Source organism: Myotis nattereri, assembly GCF_964212035.1.
Source record: "Myotis nattereri genome assembly, chromosome: 9".
NCBI lineage: Eukaryota > Metazoa > Chordata > Mammalia > Chiroptera > Vespertilionidae > Myotis > Myotis nattereri.
In genome coordinates, this window is record NC_138084.1 from 23,994,317 (window position 1) to 24,018,940 (window position 24,624).

The following is a 24,624-nucleotide window of genomic DNA, read 5'->3' on the forward strand; positions in this document are numbered from 1 at the left end:
AAAAGTCAATTTTTGCGAACATTGCAGGTTTTAAGGATAAGACTATAAATTAATTTTGTGTCTATCTGTTGAGTTTAAAGTTACTGTTGAGCATATCCAGATGGAACTATCCCCTAGGCAGGGGCTACAGTAATGGTATATGTCATAACAGAGCCCTTTGATCCCTTTTCATAAAAACCCAGTACTTGCATATGGTGCCACTGGAGCTGGGAAGACCCACACGATGCTAGGATCAGCTACTGAACCTGGAGTGATGTATCTAACCTTGTTAGACCTTTACAAATCCATGGATGAGATTAAAGAAGAGAAAATATGTAGTACCGCAGTTTCTTATCTGGAGGTAAGTTGGCAATAGCATTCTTTAGATTAATCAATAGTATTGAGAACTCTTTCTTTAAGAAGTTCCATGGTCCATTTAAATTATTCTGTCATATAGGAATTTTCTCATGAATATATAACACCATTTTTAAGTGCCTGTGATGCATCTTTCTCTTTTTCCTGTATTTTATTTGGCATATCTGACTTGCATAAAAGTAGCAAGAGTAGTACAAAGAACTTCCAGATACCCTTCACCCAGATTCCCCATGTTGTTACCATTTGACCACCTTTGCTTTCTCTCTCTTTATGTGTGTGTAGCTGTTTCTTTTTTCTAAACTACTGAAGTTACAGACTTCTAGAAGTTTCCTTAAATAACCACTGAAGAGTTATCAGGAAATTAATAATGATATACTGTTACCTAATCCATAGACCTTAATAAGAGTTTGCTATTGATTCTAATAATGCCCTTTATTAGAAAGAAAATCTAAGATCCTTAGTTGCATTCAGTTGTCCTAACTCTTTAGTCTCCTTAATCTGGATTTCTTTTCTATGTTTTTGCTGTCATAAAACTCTTAGTTTGGTTTGTCAGGATTAGATTTTGGTTATGCACTGGCAGAAGTACCACACAAGTGACTTTGTGTTCTTATGACATCATATCAAGAGGCTTAAGTGTTTAGTTAGTCCCATTACTAGCTATGTTAACTTTGATTAATTTCATCATGCTGGTGTCTGCAAAGTTTCTGCATTGTCAAGACTACTTTAACTTTTGTAATTAAAAAGTACCTTGTAGGGAGAATATGTAAATATCTTCTTACTCAAACTTTCATCCACTGATGATTCATGCTTGAGTAAATTATTATGATGTTAGATGATTATGATTTTAAATTCCTTCATTTCTTCTACATTTATTCATTGGCTGTCTACTGTAAAGAGAGCTTCTCTTTCCTTTATTGTATCAGTGTGAACTCATCAAATTGTTAACATAATTCTCAATAGTTTATAACCTCTTTCTGTAATTATTTATTTATATGCTGAAATTGTGCCAATCAAGGCTCTTTTGTGCTGTCTCCTAGGTCCTTCTGACATGCCCCATCATTTCTGTAGGCCACCTATCCTTTTACTAATAGCTGACATTCAACACATCATAACTAAGTGCCAGGCATTCTAACTTTGAATTTGGATAGTGTTTCAGAAACCAGTACGGAAACATAAATTCCTGATTTTACTGCCTATTCATTTGTGGTGTCAGAAAAAATTCTACTCGTTACAGCTCTTAAATTGATACCTTATAATTAAGCTCCTACATTTCAAAAATTCATTAAGATTATGTATGTTGCTAAAAATTTTCATCTTAGTCTATAGGACTTGAAGATAAAAGAGAAGTAAAACTCACTTCCTATAGTTAAGTATGGAAAACAATTGTTCTGAGCATAATTAGAAAAGAGCATGGCAGTATTGGTTATTTCTTTTTTAGATCCCTTCATAACTGGGAGAATTTTAAAGGTTTTTTTTTAATGTTTTTAATCATTTTTCCTTTCTTTTAATCTACTTTCATTTTATTGGGAAGGCAATGTCTAATCTAATGGTTTTCCTCTTGGGCTGTGCACCAGAATTGGCTATGGAGCTTTTTAAAAATAGACATGCCTGGACCTCACCCCCTGGACATTTTAATTTAATAGGTCTGGATTGTGGCCGAGGCATCTATGTTTTTAGAAAGCTCCCAGGTGGTTCTGAAGCATAGACTAGCTTGAGAATGATTGTTCTAATTGCGTTTTTTCTATGATTTAAGTGGGTAAGGGAAAGCACTAGAAAAGTGACTGCTACTTCAGAAAAATAAGAGCCAAAAATGTAGCTCTTGAATATTTTACTACTTTAAAGAGTTTATTACATTTAAAAATGGTTATCATTCATTGTTAAAAATTTTACTATCAATGAATTGTCACTGTGGTCTATTTCTAAGAACATGGAAATATCAGTGGTAGTTGTCATTTAGTTAGGAACTAGAAAACTTAGTACCTTTTTAGTAAATTCATAAAATTCGGTCAATAAAATTATTTATATGCATTACTTAAAAAGATAAAAATTACTAAAAAAAAAAAAAAAAAAGTACCAGAGACATAAAGTACAGATGTGTATTCAATACCATGTAGTAGAGTGAGGATATTTGGCCTTCAGTCTCCTCTGCTGTTACCTTCGTGGACATGGACAAATCGCTTAACCTTTTAGGGCCTTGGTCCCTTCATTATTCAAATGGGGGCAGGGGGTTCCATATGGAATTATCATAAAAATTGCATGTTAAATTAATGTAATTGAAGGATAAATGGAATAAAACACTATCCATCCTTGAGTATGAGTTTTCTTTAACTTTTGAGCTGTAAAATTTTTAAAAGTTTGGTCTACTTGGGCATCATGAAATAATAAATGTCTTCTTCAGTGAGAACCATGCCACCTCCATATAACTTACATTTCAGATCCACTAGAATTTCCCAAGACCGTGTGTCCTGTATATTTCCAGGAAATTGGTAAAGGCAATTCCAGCTATCTTATTTATCTTTCACTGAAATCATCAAGTTAGCAACTACGGGATGAGCGTATAATGATTCCACCTTTAAATTTAAATTTCAAGCCTATGTAGTTAAACTCTATGTAGTTAAACTCTTCTGTTTCCTCAGATGGTAGAATACTAATGGCAACATGAGGTAGAAGGAATAAGATGAACTAAATGAGCTGCTATTTGTCTTTAAGATAAAATTCTAATATAAACTTAAATCAGCAATGTATGCCTGTTTGTGATGTTATCACTATTGTTTTAAGATCAGTGTTAAAGCAGTTATTTTTATTTTTATTTTAAGGTATATAATGAACAGATTCGTGACCTCTTAGTAAATTCAGGGCCACTTGCTGTCCGGGAAGATGCCCAAAAAGGGGTCGTTGTTCAGGGGTTGACTTTACATCAGGTATGTTTATAAACTTTTCCTCTGTTCAGATAACAAGTTTGCTTTTTTAGCCATTTATTTATTCTTCACTGTGCTTGAGAAAAAAGAAAAATAATGAAGTACAAACTTAAAATAAACACGGTGCATCTTCAGTTTTATTTTGTTTTCCTTGAATAATTAAAAGAGCTTTTCTTTTAAAAATATTCTTGAACATTTAATATCATGTATTACTTTCTTTAATACATTTATATTTTATCTGCTCAGAAGACGAGGCTTTATCTTTTATTCCTCATGTAACACCAATGTACAAAGCAAATGATATACAGTCAATATTTAATAGGATTTAAATTATAGAAAGCTTTTTCTCACTTTTTTTTATCTTTAAAACTCTTCTTGCTTGTTGAACATGTATTAAAAAATTTAAACTCAGATGGCTAATTTGTATATATTTTTAAACTTCTCTAGCCCAAGTCCTCGGAAGAAATTTTACACTTGTTGGATAATGGGAACAAAAACAGGACACAACATCCTACTGATATGAATGCCACATCTTCTCGTTCTCATGCTGTTTTCCAGGTAACAAGTCACTAGACCAGTGGTCGGCATGCCGCTCTTTTGCCCCTTGAGTGTGGCTCTTCCGCAAAATACCAACTTCTGCACATGGGCCACAAAGTTTCAATCGCACTGTACATGCGTGCCCGCACGTGGTATTTTGTGGAAGAGCCACACTCAAGGGGACAAAGAGTCGCATATGGCTCGCGAGCTGCAGTTTGCCGACCACCGCACTAGACTATTGCTCTTAAAGTTGAATTTAAAATAAATGAAGCCAAATTTGTGGATTGTAATTTTCACACATACAAAAAATTTTTTCATCTATGTACTTTCCTACTTCTTAGCTCTTTCTTTACTTTGCAGCTTTGAGAATATTCTATCCAGAATATTTAGAAATGAGATGATGTAAAACAGAAATACAAATTATACCTGGTTAAAGATATAGTGGATAAGAAGTATTGGAGTTTTTTCTTTCTTTTTTTTTTTTTTTTAAATTGGTGAAAATATTTAATATTTCCAAAGCATAAACTTATATTCAGAGCAAACTTTATAGATCTAGATTTACATAACCAAGGAATTGGGGAGATACTGATTCACTTTTTAAAAGATTTCATCATCGCCGAAACCGGTTTGGCTCAGTGGATAGAGCGTCGGCCTGCAGACTGAAAGGTCCCAGGTTCGATTCCGGTCAAGGGCATGTACCTGGGTTGTGGGCACATCCCCAGTGGGAGATGTGCAGGAGGCAGCTGATCGATGTTTCTCTCTCATCGATCTTTCTAACTCTCTATCTCTCTTCCTTCCTCTCTGTAAAAAATCAATAAAATATATTAAAAATAAAAAAATAAAAGATTTCATCATAGTGACCATATAAAGTAGCTGCATTTTTTAAGAAAGTGCAATTCAGTTGATACAGTACTTTTAAGAATTCTAAATGCATAGGTTAGATATTATTTCTTACAGCTTCTAGTCCTATTAAAGCCAAATGATTATATAGTTTTATTATGGGCTAGAGGCCCGGTGTGCCAAATTCGTGCACTGGGGGGCGGGGGGGGGGTCCCCTCAGCCTGGCCTGTGCCCTCTTGCAGTCTGGGACTCCTCGGGAGAGGCTCCTGCCACTGCAGCTGTGCTCGCCAGCCATGAGCCTGGCTTCTGGCTGAGCGGTGCTCACCCTGTGAGAGTGCACTGAGCACCAGGGGGAGGTTCTTGCGTTAAGCGTGAGTCCCCTGGTGGTCAGTGTGCATCATAGCGACTGGTCATTCTAACGCAATAGTCGCTTAGGTTTTTGTTATATAGACTAGAGACCCGGTACATAAAATTCATGCACTGGAGAGGGGGGTGTCCCTCAGCCCAGCCTGCACCCTCTCCAATCTGGGACCCTTCAGGGAATGTCCGACTGCCGATCCCTGTGGGATTGGGCCTAACCCGGCAGCCGGACATCCCTCTAACAATCCAGGACCCTGCCTCCCAACTGCTCGCCTACCTGCCTGCCTGATTGCCCCTAACCGCTTCTGCCTGCCAGCCTGATTGACACCTAACTGCTCCACTGCCGGCCCAACTACCCTCCCCTGCAGGCCTGGTCCCCCCAAACTCCCCACCTCTGCAGGCCCGGTCACGCCCAACTGCCCTCCTGCTGGCCTGTTCGCCCCCACTGCCCTCCCCTGCCGGCCATCTTGTGATGACATGGGGGCGGCCATCTTGTGCGAGGGTGTGGTAGTCAATTTGCACATTACCTTTATGATATTGGATTATGCTATGTGGAACTCATTTTATAAAAATTGTTATAGTTGAAAGAATTCATATCTGAGGCAATCAAGTCATTCAGAAAGTCTCCAATCCCACAAAATTGTATTAATCTTTTATATTCTTACCACTGACTTTATTTATCAGTAGTCTTGAGAGAAATATTTATCTGTGACATGGAGTTTTCCAAAATGTCCTAGACCCTGTTTTGTAAGAAAATTTAGCAAAGAGTTTTATAATAGAGAAATATCTTTCCCATATCTTTTAAATTTGCCACCAAATTTATATCAGTTAAATGACAAAGTAGCTTAAAATAGTTGAATAAGTTGTGCTTTACTCTAATAGACTGTTGAACATGATTAGTATTCTTCAATATACTATTTTTTATATGTTTCATTTTTTAAACTGTAATTACACACAACAATTTGGAGAGCTGGGGTAAATTTACTCTTTGAATTGGGTCAACATTCAAATTCAGCTTTCCTTTGGGAACAATCCCTGCAGACATGCAAAGCATTCTGACCACCGCCTTTGATGTTCTCTTAGGGACATTATTTCTAAAGGACTTGTGCCCCACTGCCATCTCCGATAAGCCCAGGGTCTGATTCAAGGGTTACCAGATACAAATAGTGGTTGTTTTTGACCTTAGTCCAGCCAACACTTATTTGTCCTCTGGACACATTTTATTTTCCAATTTTTCTCAACTTTGGTAGTTACTTCTAGTATTCTTAAATATCAGCCAAAGTAAACTGTACATTTCCCTTTTAATTTTGTTAAATCTTCTCATATTCCCTATTCTGTAATTTCAAACAGATTTATTTGCGACAACAAGACAAAACAGCAAGTATTGATCAAAATGTCCGAATTGCCAAGATGTCCCTCATTGACCTGGCCGGGTCTGAGAGAGCCAGTGCTACCAGTGCTAAAGGGACCCGGTTCAGAGAAGGCACAAATATTAATCGATCACTTCTAGCTCTTGGGAATGTCATCAATGCTTTAGCAGATACAAAGGTAGGTACTATATGTTTATTTGTTTAAATATTTTGAAATATTGAAGTATGTCTAATTCCTAGAGAGATAACTATTTAATATGATTTTGTTTTAAACATCTATTAATGAAATTTCAAGAGTACATCAATAACTTTTATATACAGAGCAAAGACTTCAGAAGGCCTAGTATATCAAATAAAGCTATGGTTCTGTGTTTTTTTAATTTCTAGTTTTATAACCAGAATTTGTTTAATGAAAAGTATTGAATATAAGTTTGATAGTTAATATTTTATGGCACTTTCTCATTACTTATTTTGAACTTGATTTTTAAAGTCAGTATGTAATGATCCCTACACAGCAAGCATGATAATTGAATTGGCATGAAGACACAAAGCACATCTTAAAGCAGTGGTTCTCAACCTTTTGGCCCTTTAAATACAGTTCCTCATGTTGTGACCCAACCATAAAATTATTTTCATTGCTACTTCATAACTGTAATGTTGCTACTGTTATGAATCGTAATGTAAATATCTGATATGCAGGATGGTCTTAGGCGACTCCTGTGAAAGGGTCATTCGACTGTCAAAGGGGTCGCGACCCACAGGTTGAGAACCGCTGTCTTAGAGAAACTAAAACCTGTTCTGGTTAGTATTTTTATATACTGTAAAATTGGGTTAAATATTAAAGAGTTTTAATTTTTCTTAGAGAGGAAGAGGAACTTAAGCTATAAAAATGTAATTAAATTACCTAGGTTAAATAGGTTAGTGTTTATTGGATGCCTTTAGGGCATTTAAAATATTTTACATCTACTATATGCCAGAAGTGCTTACTAGAATACAGCATATTTGACAGTTTTTGTACTTGTAAAAAATGACTTTTTTAAAATTTAAAATACAATCATTTAATTTAACTTCAATCAGCCTCAAAAGCTTTAGGAAAATTATGGTGAAGTTTTTAAAATGTTGCCTTTTGATTTAGTATCGAGTATTTTAAAATGATTTGAGGACCCTTTTTAAAATATGTAGTTATTGAAATCACATGAAGATTGCAAAAACAAGGTGACTGTTATATTTTAACTTAAAACTTTAAACATGTAAGCAGAGAGCATGGTAGAGACTGATTTTCTACGTTTAAACTATGGCATTTTTTTTCATACTTCCTTAATTTTTAATATTTGACTCCCATAGAGTCATTTATGAGTCAGTGTTTAATGAATGTGTTGTACATGAAAAATCATTTCAATTACCAGCAATACACATTCTACAGTTTCAAAAACTGTAGATGGAAAGCACAGTAATACTGGGAATTGGGAGACCTAGGGCCCATTTCTAGGTCTGAATTACCAGCCATGTGAACTGAAACATGTCATTTTGCTTTTTACTTAATTCAAATTTTCCTCTTCTGTAATATCAAAGATATCCATTGGATAACATAAGTTTGCTTTTAGCTTAACATTATAATGCTCTGTTTTTACATAGTAGTTGTACATCTTGTGAAAATTTTATGATAGAACTGTATCTTTAAGTAAAAGAAAACTTAGAAAAACGATGTTCTTATTTTTTTATTGATTAAGGTATTACAAATGTGTCCTTAAAAATGACATTCTTATAACTCTTATGCTTTCAGATAAAGTATCTGTAAAATAGTAATTATAATAGTAATTACCACTTTAGATGGTTAGAGAAAACAGCTCTATGCCACGCAGAATTCTTACTATTCCTCTAGGGCATATATTAATTTTATATTTTAACTAGAGGCCCGGTGCACAAAAATTTGTGCACTCGGGGGGGAGAGGGGGTCCCTCAGCCCGGCCTGTGCCCTCTCACAGTCTGGGACCCCTTGGGAGATAACGACCTGCTGGCTTAGGCCTGCTCCCGGGTGGCAGAGGGAAGGCCCAATCCCTAGGTGCAGCCCCTGGTCGGGCTTAGAGCAGGGCCTATTGGAGAGTTGTGGCGCCGCCCCCTGTCATGCACAGAGCAGGGCGGATTGGGAGGTTGCAGTGCCACCCTCAGTCACGCTCAGGGTACGGCCCCCTGTCACACTCAAGGCAGGGTCAATAGGGAAGTTGCGGCGCCACCCCCTGTCACGCACGGAGCAGGGTGGATCAGGGGGTTGGGGCGCCACCACTGTCACACTCAGGGCAGGGCCGATGGGGAGGTTATGGCTCTACGCCGTCACACACAGAGCAGGGCCCATGGGGGGGGAGGGTTGGAGCGCTGCCCTCTATCACCCACAGAGCAGGGCCGATCAGGGGGTTGGGGCGCTGCACCCTGTCACACACAGAGCTGCAGGGCGATCAGTGGGCTTGGGTGCTGCCCCCTGTCACGCTGATCCCGGTGCCGGGAGGCATATTACCCTTTTACTATATAGAATAGAGGCCTGGTGCATGGGTGGGGGCTGGCTGGTTTGCCCTGAAGGGTGTCCTGGATCAGGGTGGGAGTTCCCACTGGGGTGCCTGGTCAGTCTGGCTGAGGGGCTGAGGGCCGTTTTCAGGCTGACGGGTGACTGAAGCTCCCAACCGCTCCTTTTTTTCTTTTTTTATTCTGGGCCAGCTTTAGCTCTGAGGCCTTGGCTGCTGAAAACAGGTTTCTGGCCTTTGTTTACGGTCTGTATTTGATACAATGTTGCGGTCCGGCTGGCTGAAGCCCTGCTGAGTAAAGCAGGTTTCTGGGGTTTTGTTTATCTTCTATATTTGCAACATAGTTGCTTAGAGTTGCAGCTGAGAGGCCAGCAAGTCAGGTGGGGAACGTTGGAGTCCTCCGTCACTGAAGCAAGCAAGCCTCATGTTAGTTTCAAGCTGCCTGGCTGCCGGCTGCCATCTTGGCTGACCGTTAATTTGCATATCTCGCTGATTAGCCAATGGGAAGGGTAGCGGTCGTACGCCAATTACCATGTTTCTCTTTTATTAGTGTAGATTTCTTTTAAAAAATGAATGGAAATTTTTTAAATAGGCATTTTATTTTTGAATAGGTTTAGATACAGAAAAGTAGCTAAGATAATACAGAAAAATTTTCTTAAATATACTCCACACTCATTTCCCCTTGTTGTTAACATCTCACATTAATAAGGTACACTTATTACAACTAATGAACCAACATTGATATTTTTATTATCTAAAGTTTATATTCAGATAGATATAAAATCTTTAAATAGGATATTTGTTTTATATATTCATTGCATCCTCCTATATAATAAAATCATAGTATGCAAAATGTCCCCTCAACCAGGAGGTCGCCCGGGAGTTCAACCGGGGGGGCAGGTCCAGCCGGGGGAAGGGAGGGAATACCCAGCAGGCAGCCGCTAGGGACCCTACCTCTACTAGTTCCATGAGATTCATTATCAACATTTAGATCCCCATTTATATCATAATTCTGGAAAGTTGGGCACTTGCTTATATTCTTAAAGTGAAGTGGTAGCAGGTTTGCATTTCAATGTGGGAAATGACATAATTCTTTTTTTGTGTTTTTTTGTTTTGTTTTGTTTTTTGGTGTGTGTGTGTTTTCAGAGAAAGAATCAGCATATTCCTTACAGAAATAGTAAGCTCACTCGCTTGTTAAAGGATTCTCTTGGAGGCAACTGTCAAACTATAATGATAGCTGCTATTAGTCCTTCCTCTATGAGCTACGATGACACATATAACACTCTTAAGTATGCTAACCGTGCAAAGGACATTAAATCTTCTGTAAGTATGTTTAGTCTGCTTTTGTCATAAGGGTATTGGGTGACATTATTTTTATAATTCTAACAAAATATTAATTTAGAGTTGCATTTTTACTAATGAGTTAGGAAATAGTGTTAGAAATATCTTTACATTTAGGATGAATTGGACATTAAATTAAATAATTAAACCATTAAGCATCTTGATTACATGTATAATAGATAACTATTATTCAGTCTTTTGGCAGCTTAGGCGCTTTAGTGCCTTTTTCCTTTTTTTTTTTAAATCCTCACCCAAGGATATATTTCTATTGATGATTAGAGAGAGTGGAAGGGACAGAGAGAGACACAGGGGAAAAAAAACACACTTGGTGAGAGGGACACATGAATTGGTTGCCTTCAGCACATGCTTCTACAAGAGCTGGGGATCGAGCCTGCAACCGAAATACCTGCCCTTGACCGGAATCAAACCCAGGACCCTTCAGTCTGAGGGCTGACACTCTATCCACTGAACCAAATCAGCTAGGGCTTTAGTACCTTTAACCTTTTCCACATCATGGCACCTGATTTTTTATGGCACCCGGGAGTAATTGGTCAATGCTTTAGCATATTGTGGCAGCTAAAGATGAACTCTTTTAGTGTAGCACCAGCACTTTCTACCTAACATCCTTGGACAAGTTAGCTCATTTCTCGAAGCCTCAGTTATTTTATCTGTAAAATAGTTATATCTGCCTCAGTTTATAAAGTAAATAGCTTTTTAAAAATCATTTATTTTTACATTTATGATATTGACATAACCAATTTCTAGCTCCAGCAATATAATGATTGGTTAGGTCAGTATTTTTGCAAAAAATTTGGGGTAATTAAAAAATATGTAAGTCAAACATAATATATGTTTAAAATCACAGGATCTCAGGGTTTGAAGAGACCTAGAGTTAAACTAGTGTGGTAACTTCTCTGCCTGCTTAACCTTTTGCTACTCTTATTTAATGAACATGAACATGTTATTGTCTTCCTTTGAGAAATGTTCAGATACTATTTATATAATTAGTTGCTAAAAGCTGTAGAATATGAGTATACAAAGGTTTTGTATACATTTTTCATATACTCCTTACACTAACCCATTATGGAAGGCATTTTTAGCTCTACAGTGGAGGAATCCCATGCTCAGAGTTGTAAGTACTAAATTCCACATCATTTACCTGAGAGGTGAGCAGGGCCTCAAAATTAAGTATTTGGACTTCTATGTTTAATGTCTCTCCACTATTCCATAGCTGCCAAGGAGCCCATACTTTTATATAAAGGATAAAATGTAATAACTCATTACACCTAGTTGAACTTACAACTGTCTCAGTCTTAAAATTATCTCTGAATTTCTTAGAAGTCAGAGGAAAAAGAAAATGGGTAATTTTTATCATATTGAGAATGAATGCTTCATAAGTTCTTAAAAATATCTTTTTTCACTTAGTAAGGCAATCTCTTTATCATTTCATTTACATTATTAATGTGGTCAGCATATCCTCTTGTCATGATTTTAAACGTGAGCATAATTGATCATGTGCTTGCCACAAATTCTGAATTCGTGGAACTGAATTAATGAGCATATAATGCCATTTTGTTTCTATATGAAGATAATGATTACCTTTATATTTACTCGTAATTTCTATGTTTTAACAGTTGAAGAGCAATGTTCTACACCTTGACAATCATATAACTCAGTATGTGAAGATCTGTAATGAGCAGAAGAAAGAGGTATGTCTACTTTTTACATATACTAATCATCCTCACTTCTTCACTCATGGTATTTTACAATCTTAATTGTATAAAAATTTGAGATGTTTTCTATTACATATGAAATCTGGCTTTTTCACTTATTTTTCATGGCTAAAATTTTTCTGTGGCCATGTATAATAGAAACAGATAATTTATTTTGTATTTTAACTAGTGTTTCTCTCTACTAGATTTTAATGTTAAAAGAAAAACTAAAAGCCTATGAAGAACAGAAGGCCATGACTGAGGAAAATAAACAAGCACAGTTAATGATTTCAAACCCTCAAAAAAAAGAAATTGAAAGGTAAAATTGATAATCAAGATTTCATTTTGATGTTTTTATTATTTTGAAATTTTGTCAAATATGTTGTTATTGTTTGTTGTATGTTTATATACTCAACTGAATTCAGATTGGTGTTTATATGTTACACTTTAGAGATCCATTATTTTAGTTGTGATTATATAGATCAGCGGTTCTCAACCTGTGGATCGCGACCCCTTTGGTGGTTGAATGACCCTTTCACAGGGGTCACCTAAGACCATCCTGCATATCAGATATTTACATTACGATTCATAACAGTAGCAACATTACAGTTATGGAGTAGCAACGAAAATAATTTTATGGTTGGGTCACAACGTGAGGAACTGTATTTAAAGGGCCAGAAGGTTGAGAACTACTGATATAGATAGTAAGGAGAACCAGGACTTAGGTATAATATCTTCAGAGAAGGTAAAGCCAATGATATCACTTATGAAATTAGTTTTTAGTACATTTCTTATTTTTCTTCTCAGTTGTTTTAGTCTATTCAAGCTGCTGTAACAAAATACCACAGACTGGGTGGCTTATAACAACTACTATATATATACCAGAGGCCCGGTGCACAAAAATTTGTGCACTCGGTGGTGGGGGGGTCCCTCAGCCCGGCCTGTGCCCTCTCGCAGTCTGGGACCCCTCGGGGGATGACCACCTACTGGCTTAGGCCCGCCCCCCGGGGGGATTTGGCCTAAGATGGCAATCAGATATCCCTCTGGCAGCCCGGGAACCCTCGGGGGATGTCCACTTGCCAGCAGGGAGCAGGCCTAAGCTGCAGTCTGACATCCTTAGCGCTGCTGAGGAGGAGGGAGAGGCTCCCACCACCACCGCTGTACTGGCAACTATCAGCCTGGCTTGTGGCTGAGCAGAGCTCCCCCTGTGGGAGCACACTGACCACCAGGGGGCAGCTCCTGCATTGAGCATCTGCCCCCTGGTGGTCAGTGTGTCTCATAGTGACCAGTCATTCCCAGTCGTTCTGCTGTTAGGGTTAATTTGCTTATTACATAGGATAGAGGCCTGGTGCACAGGTGGGGGCCGGCTGGTTTGCCCTGAAGGGTGTCCTAGATCAGGGTGGGGGTCCTGCTGGGGTGCCTGGCCAGCCTGGGTGAGGGGCTAATGGCTGTTTTCAGGCTGGCCACAGCCCCTTCAGGGTGGGGGTCCCCACTGGGGTCCCTGGCCAGCCTGGTGAGGGCCTGATGGCTGTTTGCAGCTGGCCACACCCCCTTTAGGGTAGAGGGTCCTCACTGGGGTGCCTGGCCAGTCTGGGTGAGGAGCTGAGGGCCGTTTTCAGGCTAGGTAAGCCCCCCCGGCGACGGAAGCTCCCAGCCTCTCCTTTTTTTTCTGTTTTTGTTTTTGTTTTCTGGGATTTATTTACCTTCTATAATTGAAACTTCGTTGCCTTCACTGGAGCTCAGAGCCCCAAGGCAGGCAGGATTCTTGGCTTCCTGCTCGCTCCAGCTCCGTGGCCACGGACAGTTGAAAGCAGGTATCTGGGGTTTATTTATCTTCTATAATTGAAACTTTGTTGCCTTTAGTGGAGCTCAGAGCCAGCTGGGAAGCTTGGCTTCCTCCATCACTGGAGCAACCAAACCTGCTTGCTCCAGCTTCGTGGCTGCCGGCCGCCATCTTGGTTGGGTTAATTTGCATATAGTCGCTCTGATTGGCTGGTGGGCATGGCTTAAGGCGTAGTTAAGGTATGGTCAATTTGCATGTTTGTCTTTTATTAGATTAGATATTTTAAGACTGGAAGTCCAAGATCAGGGTACCAGCGTAGTTAGGTGCTGGCCTTGTTACAGGTTGTAGACTTCTTGAGTCCTCATATGGCCAAAGGAGAGAGAGCCCTCTCTGCAGTCTCTTTTATAAGGTCACTAATCCCATCTGTAGGCTCTCAGTCCTCATGACCTAATCACATCCCAAGGACCCCCACCTCCTTGAGTGCTGGATTTCAACATGAATTTCAGGGAACACATTCAGGTGATCGCATCTGGCATTATCATTATTTGTATAGCTTCTGTAAATTATATCTACCTTTTCTTGGCTATATAGAACTCATAATCACTTAATGAGTTTACATTGCTAATTATTTGAAAGAACTTCTTTCAATGATATAAGTCAATAGAGAATTTTGATAGGTTCACACTATGCTTCCTAGCACGTATATTTAAAAGAAATGAGAGCTGTTAATAATGCAGTACTCAAAAGTACTTTCCCCTAAGCAATCAACACAAATTGTCTAGATGGTTCAAAGGCTATGCATCTTGAATAACTCTAAGACGATTAAACAAGTTTGGAAATTAGTACTTCAGGAATCTAGAAGATTTTCAAAGTATATCAGCATATTGAAGGCTCTGAGAGGCCCTGTAGTAAGAGAATCTGTTAACTTTGGTTAAAGTTCAGTAAAGCTAAACTTATTTGACATTGCCCCGATGCCGGGGTCCAACCCCAGCAGGTCCAGGGGTTCCCAAAGGCGTAGACGGAGTCGGCGAAGACTATCCACCCTCTTCCTATGGTGGAGTCCGATCCGTCCCGAGTGTGGGGCGCTTACCTAGGGGTCCCTGTTCGGGCGCCAGATGCCAGGGTCCAACCCCCGCGGGTCCAGGGGTCCCCAAAGGTGTGGACGGAGTTGGCGAAGAAGGAATGACACGGAGACAGTGTTCAGTTGATCAGCAGCCTAGCCAGGATCTCCAGCCACGTTCTGGTCTGGATCTCCAGAGAGGTTCTGCTTAGGATCTCCAGCCAGGTTCTGTGTCCATGTTGTCTTGCTAGGTTCTCCAGCCAGGTTCTCCAGCCAGGTTCTGTAGCCAAGTTCCCTCGATAGGTTCTCCAGCCAGGTTCTGTCCAGGTTCTCCAGCCAGGTTCAGTCACCAGGTTCTAGTCAGGTTCTCTTGCCAATTTCTGTAGTCAGGTTCAGTCCAGGATCTTTTGCCATGTTCTCTCGCTAGGTTCTGTCTCTAGGTTCTGAGGCCAGTTTCTGTCCAGGATCTTTTGCCATGTTCTCTCCAGCGAAGTTCTTCTGTCTCTAGAGAACGTTCTGTGTAGGTTCTGTGCCTAGGTTCTGTCTCTCTGTCTCTTGCTGTCTTGTTACATCTGTATTTATACCAGTTGATTCAATCCTATCAATCTCTATTACAAAGGTTAGGGCGTTTCTTATCTCCATTCCAGGGAGTAAAGATTATGTAGCTTAAGCATGATTGTTCATAGTTAAAGTGATTAATTACCCGCCTGGCACTTAGTTAAGAGGTTTTATTCCCTCCCTAACTTCAGGGGAAAATCCCTACCTGGGGAAACAACCTTTCTCAGAGACCTTGGTTAAAACACATAGTGCCAAGAAGGTGAGCAAACATATTAAGGACAGTATGCCATATATGCCAGGTCCCTTGAAACAGCAAGCATGGACCGGCTCCCGGCACCCCGAGCCAATTTTACCTTATCATTAGTATGAGAAACCAATCACAACTTAAACAATTGGTTATTCACACTATTTTGGAACACTAGAGTATATAGAAGGTGTCTTGATGTACATAAGAAAAACCAGTCAACAATGACCTCAACTTAATTTCAGTTACAACACCTTTTTAAAATTTGATTTGCATGTTAATTTACATAAAATATCCTTGATTTGAAAAAAATGTATATTATATTCTGCCTCAATTGACCCCAGATGTTAAGATAACTACTTCTAATAATAATAAATTACACTATTTTTATAGATGGCTATAATTTTTAATGAATTTTAGGGCCCTATTAATTTCAGCTGATCATTACAACAACCCTTTCAAATTTGAAGTGGCATATTGTCTCATTGATAGATAAGAGTAAGAACTATAAAAAATCATCTCTTTCAGATCTTTAATTTTTTTGCTCCCACACGGTGCTGTTTCACAAATATAAGAATTAAAGTTACTTCTATCAATGAAATGAATCAGTTTTTCATATAGCAGAAAGTTAGCCTATATATTATTATAGTATCAGAACTCTGTTTATACAAGATATTTTCTAAAGTGTTTAAAGTACGTTCTGTTAATGCAGATAACCCATTGTAAAAGTAATTGTTATATTTTATTAGTCTTATGATACTTTTGTTATATCACATCAATTTTATAATATCTTTTAAAAAATAACAAGTAAAAGTGATTTCTCATTTATTCATTCTTATCAAAAAAAGCTTTTAACTGATTAGTAGTTTCCTTATTATTTTATTTGTGAAATGTATGATTGGTCCTCATGCAACTAGTTATCTCTTTATTGATGTCTTGAAAATTAAGTCACCAATTGCTCAGATTTGTAGTCATTGCTCGCGTGTAATTGCTCAACCCTACTTAACCGTATCTGGTTATCAATTAACACCTTACAAATAGTAGACTTCTAGAGCTGATGGCTTTCAATTGTCGAACCTCTCCTTCTGATAAAATGATTCGGGAGGGAGATGGTCTGAACTATGAAATAAGCAATTATTTAGATATTTTTCACATTTCAACTTTACCAACAGTAAAAACTTAGGGTTTTAAGTCATGCAACATGTTAAATAATTTACTTATTTTATAAGGATGGTAATCATAGAATGGTATATCTCATAGCCTTTGTCATTTTCCCTTAAAAGTAACTATCTCCTGAAAGAAATGTGTGAGATAACTTTCATCATATCAATCACACTGTTACATAAAACTTTTTTAATGTCGTGAATTTGCAAAGTGTCTGTTTAAAAAAAGTTAACGTGTTTATGAAGTTTAAATAGATAAAGGGAAGAATATGCAGTATTTGATATCTGTCAAAGCTATTTGAAAGATAATATTCAAGAAGGAAATGCAGTTGTTCTTTGTACAGAATAATTATAAAACTTGTGACTATATCAAGAAAATTGTGTAAGAATTTAATATTCCTCATATATCATGCAACTAGTTATCTCTTTATTGATGTCTTGAAAATTAATTTATTAACAAAGTTAATTAAGTTAAAGTTATTAACAAAGATTTTTGTTTCCTAGTTACTTGAATGTATTAAATGACTACAAAATAGATATTTGTCAATCCTTTAATACTCTTTCTGTTTTAAAATGATAGTTGTGTTGTTGGGGTTTTTTTTAAGGAGCTCTCTAGCGACCTTTGATTCTAATTACCTTCCTCTCATCCTAATCACTAAACACCACAAATTGAAATAAGTCTGCACCACAAAATTGAGAAATATTTAACTCTGTCCTTGAGTAAAATGTTAAAGAAAAACTAAAAAAATTATCTTTGGCTTTAACCTAAAGATAACATCAATTCATTTACTGGCATTAGTGTTGTTGTAATATAATACAGTGAAATTGCAATGTCCGTATATACTTTCTATGAAATATTTATCAGTTGGACAAAACTACAGTAAAGTCGATATATTGTGTTTTATATTCATTCCCAATAGAGTTTCATTAGGAACTACTGACGTAAATTGGCAGTGTTTTTACCACAGATCTTTACAAATATATCTAAAATTTGGTCAAAGAACATTTATTTTTAAGTGCATATATTTTGTTACAGTTTTAAAGGCTTCACAGTTAATTTTTCTTTGAGAGCTTTGCCTATATGTGAATATTTATACTGCTTATACTGCTGCTATAGCTAAGAACTGATCTATGACTTAAAAGTGGGAATATGTTTTTATAAAATTACGATATTGCTGTTACGCATGTCTGTTGACCCAGAGGACACTGGATTGCAGGGTCATAGTTGGACTTTCAGAGGAGTGTTTCAGCTTGAGGTCTTTATGCATTTGGTGGAGATATAAGTCAAATTTCCCAGCTTTGATTCTCTAAATCTATATTTCCCTTTTGAGGAAACACACTACAGTGGCTTTTCTGGTTTACCACATTATAAACTTGTATGTTTTGGGTCATGGCCAGTATCACTGACTCATAGCCAGGCTGTAGGGGGTCCCTGACCTTATGGTGTGTTTTTACTCTAACAAGTTCTGAAGCAAAAAACTGGCCATCTCACTTTCCCTAGGAGACAATGGAGGCACCATACGATTACACCACCCACTGCTTATTTCTACACAGTGAGCCAAAGCCACAACAACACACTAACTACTGTGTTGCTTTGAGGGCCTTGTGAATTGGGATAGAACAGGTCCAGATTATCACCTATTTTCTATAAATAAATATTTTATTTTTGCTAAGCAAAAGGCAGTCTAATAACAGAGGCATTATAATACTTATATCTTTAATAACATGATTTTTCTTGAAGGAGAGAAGACCAGTATAATAAAAATAGTTAATAACCTTTTCCAAATATTTTTGTAACTTAAGAAACAATCACTTGAACCAATTTGCCGTTTACCATTGAGTCTTATTCTGAGTGATAAGGAAAAACAAATCATTAAGTAAATTCTATCATAAATCACAAAATTAGTGACCTTTTCATGCAGTTTTTTTTTTTTGTAGATATCAAGAAATACTGAAATGCTTGTTCCAGAATCGAGAAGAAATTAGGAAAGAATATCTGAAGTTAGAAATGTTACTTAAAGAAAATGAACTTAAGTCTTTCTATCAACAACAGTGCCATAAACAGATAGAAATGATGTGTTCTGAAGACAAAGTAGAAAAGGTATTTAACAACTTTTAAATTAAATATTAGAAAATGTAAACCATGGGAACTTGCAGTTCTAGAAATTTGAAAGTCAGTGTTACGTAATCACCCATTCTTGACTGCCACCTGGCAGTTCTGGAGGAAATGTAGTAAGCATTGTTATAAAGGCATAGTTTATTGTACAAGAAAGAAAATCAGTGGCAGCTTACTTCTGTGAGGGTTGTTGAAATGCCTAAGATGAATGAAGTTAACACACTCAAGGAGAGTTGAGTACTAAAGGTGGGGCAGGGGGAATAGTCTACGCCAGATGCGGGCAACTTAGACCAATGGCAATTTTTTCCCCAGGGAAGAATATTTTATCACTGACATTATTAGAATTTCCATAGCATGGTATTATGAAAAGCAGACCAACTTTGAGTTGGTTTCATTTAGTGGAGTAGTACACTGCCCTCCCTTTCAAAGCACACAAAACACTCTTACTTCCTTGCCTTAGATGTACACCACTATTTAGGTAATGGACCCAAGAGAGGCAGGGGGTTATAAAGCTGGGAACCTCGGAGGCCTGCATCCGTCATATTGGGAGTGCACCAGGAAAAAATCTTACCAACTAGCACAGGAAGACAAGGCAACAAGCCCAAGTGATAAGGAAAAACAAATCATTGGAAGACTTTTGTTATAGACATACTTTTCACAGGATTTGAGATTTGAATTCTTATAATATTGTGTTTTATTTAGCAAATTTCTAAGATGAGAAGTTAACATAGAAAATGGTATCAGACCAGTGATAATCTATGGGCACCTGGGCAGAAGTAATGCAAAATGAACCTAGTAAAACACCTTCAGCTTAAATCACCAATGAGAATTTACTATCCAAAATTCAAAAAATGTGGTGGAACAGTTCATCATAAACAGATCAACAGCTTACAAATATGATATAATACTCAAAACTTTAGCTAATAGAACAATCTAATAAAAAGTATAAAAATGAATAAAGTCATCAAAATGAATGAATAAATGAATCAAAGATAAAAGAATATCTATATCTGAGAAAAAAACAAATGAAGTATCCAGAAATTAAAGTTTAGTTAATAAATTTAAAATTTCGCTTTATAGATACAATAGTAGGCAATGTTTTAAGTACTTTCTGTATATTAAATCATTCAGTTCTATGAAGTATATACTATTATCCTCATAATTAAGGTGAGGAAACGAGGCACATATAATTCATTTTGCCCAAGGTCACGGAGCTCATAGGTGTCAGAGCTGTGATCTGAACTCAAGAAAGCTGATTCCGGAGCCTATGCTCTTATCTCTATGCTTTTTGCATCTTAGATATAGCTGAAGAGAGAATTAAGGAACTGGGAAGTCTGAGGAAGTCAGAGGATAAAAAGCTGGGAAATGTAAATAAATGGATAGATTCAAAATTCATGCATTTATCTAACAGGAGATGTATTAGTACAAAAGGTGAAACTATAATATGCACAGTTTAAGGCTCAGCATGTTTTAGGACTAGTAAGATGTAAACTCAAGAAGCATGAATTCTAAGCATCCTATATAATAAAAGGCTAATATACAAATTATCCGCTTGACCAGGAGTTCAACCAGAATTTCGACCAGAGGGTGGGGGAGCAGGCCGGCCAGACCCCGCCTTGCATGAATTCATGCACCCGGCCTCTAGTGATAAAAATAAAATGGTATACATGGACATGTGCAGAGCCAGGTCACCAAAGAGTGGAAAAATAAACATTTTGAAAATACTGGATAACTTTTTTTGCCTCAGTTTTGGTATTCATTGAGGATCAGGTTAATTTTATTTTTTATGTATTTATGTAATTTAATTACATGGGTATTGCACAAGATACATTCATATATTATTTATTAAAAAGCTTTCTCTTATTACTTCCAAGTTCTCTTAGACCACCACCTCAGATGTGTTTTCATGTAGTTTTCTACTTCCAAAATCAGCTGCAGGAGCATATTTTAATTCATGGGGATCTGTTTTCTTGGGTCCAGCCATCATAATCAATGATTATCAAGTTCAGTGTCTTTTTGGCAAATAGCCCAGACAGGTCAAGCTGCTCTAGCCCACAGTTTCTATGAAATTGTGCAAGACCCTTGGGGTAAGAAACCAAAAGGCCAGTTTTGATCTCAGTTCAGGCCTAGGTTAAAACACAGAAAATATTTGGAATATCCATTATGCATCAAGCAAGATCAGATATTTATGACCATTCTGATATAAGCTCTATTTTCAATTATTTGCACCAGCCAACCTGAAGGCCTTATAGGTAAAATCAGAGCAGTAAAACTCTATCTCTTCACATCTTTCAAATTGGAGTGAGGACAAGAATAGGACATGTATCTATTTTAATTTTTAGTAAGAAAATCATGGGACTTATCAGTGTATGGAATTTTCAAATGAAACATTTAAAGAAATGTATTTTAACACACTCATACACGAAAGTTATTTATAGTCTTCAATTTGGCCATTCTGTTTCTGAAAGCCATAAACTCTCAACATGTAATTTTATAAAATGACTCACAACTCAGTTTTTATTTTCCTGCAAGCAGTAGTATTGTGAGATTTCAGAGAAGAAATAGCTTTAAGTATGAAAGTATAGCCTTACTTAATAGACTGCAGTAGCACACTTATGAGAAAATATACTCTTTTACTAATATCACATGCATCAGTTATCCTAAGAATTAAATTGACTTAAATGCATTGTTTTTCAGGCCACTTGCAAACGAGATCATAGACTTGCAATGTTAAAAACTCGTCGCTGCTACTTACAGAAGAAAAGGGAAGAAGAATTGAAGCAATTTGATGAGAATACTAATTGGCTCCATCGTGTCGAAACCGAAATGAGACTCTTAGGTCAAAATGGTGATATTCCAAAGGTACAGACGTGTATACAGGCATACCTCATTTTGTGAGTTCATTTTCAAACCACTGCAATTAAGCAAATATCGCAATAAAGCAAGTAACAAATTTTTCCCAGTGCATATAAATATTATATTGATACTATATTGTAGTCCTTGTATGCAATAGCATAATATGTAATAAAATGTTTATGCCTTAATTTAAGGTATTACTAAAAAAATGCTAACCCTCATCTGAGCCCTCATTGAGTCAAAATTTTTTTGCTGGTGGAGAGCATTGCCTCAATGTTGATGAAAGCACAGTATCTCCAGAGCACAATAAAACAAAGTGTGCCTGTATATTCAGATTTATTTTGTAAGAACTGAGCTCTTTGACTCATTGTCTTTGTTCTTGAGTGGACATTTTTTGTAAGAAAACTATTGCTCCATTTCTCTGAGATTTAATTGACTAATTTTACATTTTTAACTGAGCATATCAACTGCATCACTAATTGCTTACTAGATTCACCTTTACTTTCAGAACAGTAAAGTTACTTTTAAATGTTATTCTGTTTTGTTGTTAATCCTCACCTGGGGATATTTTTTCATTGGTTTTTAGAGAGAGTAGATGGGAGAGAGGGAGCGAGGGAGAGAGAGAGAGAGAGAGAGAGAGAGAGAGAGAGAGAGAGAGAGAGAAACATCGATGTGAGAGACATATCAACTCTTGCCTCCCTCACGTGCCTTAACCAGAACCCAGGATTGAACCTGCAACCAAAGTACGTGCCCTTGACTAGGGATTGAACCCGTGATCCCTTGGTCAGTGGGCCAGTGCTCTAACCACTGAACAACTGGCCAGGGCCAATGGAACTGATTTTGATTCAAATAACTAATACTTTTTTTTTTTAATACATTTTATTGATTCTTTACAGAGAGGAAGGGAGAGAGATAGTTAGAAACATCGATGAGAGAGAAACATCGATCAGCTGCCTCCTACACATCTCCTACTGGGGATGTGCCTGCAACCCAGGTACATGCCCTTGACCGGAATCGAACCTGGGACCTTTCAGTCCGCAGGCCGATGCTCTATCCACTGAGCCAAACCGGTTTCGGCCAAATAACTAATACTTTAAAAGAACTTCTTTACACAGTTTTTTTTTTTTTTCTTTATCCTCACCTGAGGATATGTTTATTGATTTTAGAGAGAGGGAGAATGGGGTTGGGATGGGGAGAGAGAGAGAGAAACATTGATTGGTTGCCTCACATACATGCCCCGACCAGGATCAAACCTGCAACCTTTTGGTGTATGGGTCAACTCTCCAGCTGAGTCACTTGGCCAGGACCTTTACACTTTTTTTTAAAGGAGTAGCAACTTTACTTTGATGTTGCTCTTCTGAAATTTTGTACTATGTATCAGCTAATTTTGGTATTTAATTCTAGAATCTTTTAATTTCAAGAAAAGCAGTAGACTGAAAATGTAGCTTTTGAAATTCCAAGTTAGTCTTGAGGCATCTAAAACTGTAGAGGCTCATCATAAAATGCAACAGTCTTCATCAGCTACCCAAGCCATGTTCTGGAAAAAAAGTTTCAAAGAAAACAGCTGATATATCTAGCCAAAGGAGTGTTTCTCATTCAGTGTACAAGCACTGATTCTCTGGGAAAGTTAACAGATGTTGAATGTTTATCATAGCTTTTGGTTTGTTTTACTTATTTATAATGAGTTTCATTTATTTGCTAAAGACCATGTGTATCTAAAGCAGTCTTAATCTCAAGACAATCATTGTCTAAATGACATGAAATTATCAGTATTTTTGTTAGAATTAAAATTTTTTTACCTTATTTTACAATAACTACTAGATTCTGAGTTTTCTTTATTACTATTACTTATGATCATGATGTTCTAATAGAATATTTAGCTCTTCGAGTGAGCAAAAGCTTTTTCATGAAGAGCTAAAAAATTTTGTGCATATAGTAAAATGTAACAAAATTTATCATTTTAATCATTTTTAGGTGTATGGTTCAAGTAGCATTAGTACATTCATTAAAACATTAATATATATAGTATTTAAGTGTTATTACTAGAGTATTTTCATCACAATAGCCTTACCTAATTTATATTATACTCCTAACTAGAGGTTGGGTGTGTGTGTGTGTGTGTGTGTGTGTGTCTCAACCAAGCTTGCACCCTCTCCAATCTGAGACCCCTCAGGGGATGTCTGACTGCCCGTTTAGGCCCGATCCCGGACAGTTGGACATACCTCTCATAATCCAAGACTGCTGGCTCCCATCACTCGCCTGCCTGCCTGCCTGCCTGCCTGCCTGATTTCACCTAACCACTTCTGCCTGCCAGCCTGATCACCCCCTAACCACTCCCCTGCGAGCCTGATCGATGCCTAACTGCTCCCCTGCCAGCCCAGTTGCCCATAACTGCCCTCCCCTGCTGGCCTGGTCACCCCTAACTGCTCTCCCCTGCAGGTCTGGTCCCCCCTACCTGCCCTCCCCTGCAGGCCTGGTACCCCCCCCCAACTGCCCTCCCCTGCTGGCCTGGTCCACCTCAACTGCCCTCCCCTGCAGGCCATCTTGTGGCCACATGGGGACAGCCATGTTGTGTGTTGGAATGATGGTCAATTTGCATACTGGCTGTCACTAATTAGCATATTAGGGCTAATTACCATATCCCTCTCTTATTTGTTGTAATGATGGTCAATTTGCATACTGGTTGTGGCTGATTAGCATATCTGTTCATGACTGATTAGCATATCTGGGCTAATTAGCATATCCCTCTCTTATTATATAGGATATGTTTGCCTATATAATCAAAATTGTGATTTATGACTCAGGAAACTACTTAAGAACTTATTTAGTATTTAAAAAGGGAAAATATTGTAGAAATTACCTCGTTTGCCTTTGCTTTCCCATATTTACTCGTATC

General features: G+C 37.6%; 1 protein-coding gene across 1 annotated transcript in view; it reads left to right on the top strand.

The window, feature by feature from the left end:
- Nucleotides 1–24,624, top strand: part of KIF18A (kinesin family member 18A) — a 79,399-nt gene that overhangs the window by 10,850 nt on the left and 43,925 nt on the right. Inside the window, exons 3-11 of the mRNA XM_081098829.1 lie at nt 183–340; nt 3,171–3,275; nt 3,720–3,830; nt 6,360–6,557; nt 10,042–10,218; nt 11,871–11,945; nt 12,155–12,267; nt 18,695–18,857; nt 21,570–21,734. Of these exons, the coding sequence (XP_080954955.1) occupies nt 183–340; nt 3,171–3,275; nt 3,720–3,830; nt 6,360–6,557; nt 10,042–10,218; nt 11,871–11,945; nt 12,155–12,267; nt 18,695–18,857; nt 21,570–21,734 (1,265 nt within the window). The remainder of the gene's footprint in view (nt 1–182; nt 341–3,170; nt 3,276–3,719; nt 3,831–6,359; nt 6,558–10,041; nt 10,219–11,870; nt 11,946–12,154; nt 12,268–18,694; nt 18,858–21,569; nt 21,735–24,624) is intronic.